This window comes from Crocuta crocuta, unplaced genomic scaffold, assembly GCF_008692635.1.
Source record: "Crocuta crocuta isolate KB4526 unplaced genomic scaffold, BGI_CrCroc_1.0 scaffold139, whole genome shotgun sequence".
In the NCBI taxonomy this organism is placed as follows: Eukaryota; Metazoa; Chordata; class Mammalia; order Carnivora; family Hyaenidae; genus Crocuta; species Crocuta crocuta.
In genome coordinates, this window is record NW_027533258.1 from 8,969,526 (window position 1) to 8,972,586 (window position 3,061).

The 3,061-nt window shown below is 55.4% G+C and overlaps 1 protein-coding gene across 2 annotated transcripts in view; it reads left to right on the forward strand.

The window, feature by feature from the left end:
• Positions 1-3,061, forward strand: part of PIK3R5 (phosphoinositide-3-kinase regulatory subunit 5) — a 26,357-nt gene that overhangs the window by 14,919 nt on the left and 8,377 nt on the right. For both annotated transcript variants that reach the window (XM_077746571.1, XM_077746572.1), the window contains exon 5: positions 345-414. In XM_077746571.1, coding sequence (XP_077602697.1) covers positions 345-414 — 70 coding nt within the window. The remainder of the gene's footprint in view (positions 1-344; positions 415-3,061) is intronic.

Genomic DNA, 3,061 nt, shown 5'->3' on the forward strand with positions numbered 1-3,061 from the left:
AGGACTCAGCCTGGGAGAGGCAGCCTCAGGGAGACTGAGCTGCCCTGAGAGCCCGTGGGAAGCCAGGCAGGGGCACGGAGGGCGGGTGGAGACGGAGCTCGGGCCCCGCACGCCCTTGGGAGGGTCCCCGTGCCCCCCGGTGGCCAGGGAAGTCCCGGGCAGCAGGCCGGCCGCCTCGCAACCTTGGGCGCTGTGCCCACCATCTCTGAGCGGTGGATCCACCGGGGCCTGAGTCTCATCCTGGACCCCCAAGCTCACTGGCCGGTGCGGGGCCACAGCGTGCGTGAGACCACACCGCTGCGGGAACAGATAAACCTACCAATTCTCGTTTGTTGTCGCGACAGGGATCTCCTACCAGCGGCTGGTGAGGGCCGAGCAGGGCCTGCCCATCGGGAGTCACCGCAGCTCCACCATGTGAGTGCTGTCTGGGGGGTCCCACTCCCACACCCCACCCCATGCATCTGGCTTTCCCTCCTCACTGCGCCGCCAAATCCTCAGCCACCAACAAAGCCTTCAAGAGGACCAGGAACCCCCAGGAAACCCCTGGTGACATTTGTTTCTCTGGGCCAAGAGGCTTTCCTCAGATTTCTAAATGGCTCTGAGACTTAAACACGAAACAAACGTTAAAAACCACCTGCATCGATCATGCCAGGCACGGGGCACACCTTACCTCGCTTTACCCCCAGTTTTCAGATGGGGTCAGAGAGCCCAAGTAACTTCCCAAAGGTCACACAGCTAGTAAGTGTCTGAGCCAGGATTTAAACCTCGGGCTTACTCAAAAGCTCATGCGCTTTCTATGATATCTTTCTGCCTGTTACTAAAATAGCATTTTTCAGGGTGCCTGGGTGGCTCAGTTGGTTAAGCGCCTGACCTTTGATCTCGGCTCAGGTCATGATCTCACAGTTTTGTGAATTCGAGCCCCTCATTATTGGGCTCCGCACCGGCAGCACAGAGCCAGCTTGCTTGGGATTCTCCCTCTGTCTCTGTCTCTGTCTCCTCTCTCTCTCTCAAGATAAATACAGTTTACAAAATAAATAAAAAATTGGGGTGCCTGGGTGGCACAGTCAGTTGAGCATCTGACTTCGGCTCAGGTCATGATCTCATGGTTCGTGGGTTCCAGCCCTGGCATCGGGCTGACTGCCAGCTCAGAGCCTGGAGGCTGTTTCAGATTCTGTGTCTCCCCCTCTCTCTGCCCCCTCCCCTGCTCACACTCTGGGTCTCTCTCTCTCAAAAATAAACAAACATTTTTTAAAACTTTAATAATAAATAAATAATAGCATTTTCCAAACTTTTTAAAACTAGGACTACAGTAAAAGATGCATTTTGGTTTTTGTTTTTTATTTTTTTATTTTTTAAGTAATCTCCACACCCAACATGGGGCTCAAACTCGCAACCCTGAGATCGAGAGTGCCATGCTCCACCGACTGAGCCAGCCAGGAGCCCCTAAAAATTGCATTTTCTATGAGAGCCCGCTATGCACTCACGCGCTTGCGCGCTCACACACACACACACAGTGAAACAAGTTTTAGAAAGTGAAACTCACCTCTGCTCCCTAGGATGGGCTCTGTCTCATTCTATGTCATTTAAAAGGCAGCTCTGATTGTGATCCCCTAAATCGATTCCATTATCTGCTCACGGGTCCTGGCTGGCCAAGTGTGGCTGCCACCTCACCGGGATGCTTGAGAGCCCGAAGACCCCAACTTCCACCAGCTCAGAAAGAACAGCCACCCCAGTCCCCCCCACCCATCCCCAGCCCCTGGGGGTTCACTGCACAGTCAGAGTAAAGCAGACATCTCTGAGTCCCTTCTAGGTAAAAACAAACAGCAGAGCCCGAGGCAGCCTTCAGGGGAGGCAGAAAGGGTACAAAAACGCCTCCGTGTAGTGAGTAAACAGCGCTTACCTGGGGCTGATCGCCAACACCCGCTCACTGTCCGGGCATTGCTGGAAGTTAAGCATCACTACCACGTCCAAGTCCCACATTAGCCCCTGGGGAAAGGTATTTGTCAGATCTGAGGCCCGGAGAGGTTAGCAGAAGGAGCTTAGAACAGAGTGGTGATCTCACTGTCGCCAGGAGGGAACAAGCAGGCGGGGGAAATGTGCGAAGTGAGTGCACGCGCCTGGCTGGTCCCGACAGGTCCACAGAGGAGCTGACTCAGCACCAGTCCCTGGAAGGGGTGATCAAGCGCTCGGCGAAGGAGAGTGGCTCAGTCAGGGGCTGACCGCTTATGCAGGCCTGCCCCCCTTTTCCTCACAAACAGAGAAATTGACATTAGTTTCCCCCCTGAACGATGGGGACTCGGGCAGAGCCGGGTCCTGACGGCACCTGCATGATGCTTCTCTGCACCGGGGTGAAACCAGGTTTAATTAAACACAGCGCAGGCCGGTCATCCTGAAACATCTGTAGCTGTGACGGCCCCCGTGGCTTGAACACACTTCGAGAAAATGCAGCCAAAGTTGGGGGGGGGGGGTGAAGCGAGAACAGTGTGTGCGGTTAACTGTTAATGGAGCGAGTGACACTTGGAGTCTCTTGACGCTTGGGTGGGTCTCAAATTTCCCATAATGAACAAATGCAAATGCCAGCAAAGAGCCCAGGATCCGGCTCGGCACACGCTCCCCCTCCGGCCCCGTGCGAGCCTGGCTGGTGGCTTCCCCAAGTCCCAAAAGGCCTCCTCTATGAGCAGAGGACTCACAGCTCAGCCCACACCTTGACCCCCCCTTCCCAGCCCGAAACTCCCGGCCAGCCTGCATGCCCAGCTCCCCGCCCCCCTGCAGAAAAAAAGTCACCTCCCTTAAAACCCTCCTGACTAATCTGTCTCCAGTTCATGTGCCCAGTAGGAAAAATGTATAAAAAATGAAGGCAAAATTTGTTTTGTGAAAATTAAGCTCCAGTTGCAAAAGGTGTTTGGAAAGTGGCCGAAAGATATCAAAAGCGGACCGTAGGCTTTCTGCTTGGAACTGGGACCCTTGAGCCCCCCCGCGCCCCCCACCCCAGCCCGGCTCCTGGCTGCAGGCCCTGTGGGGGGAGCTCTGAGGGGGCCCCGGCTGGACCAGACGCGAGGTG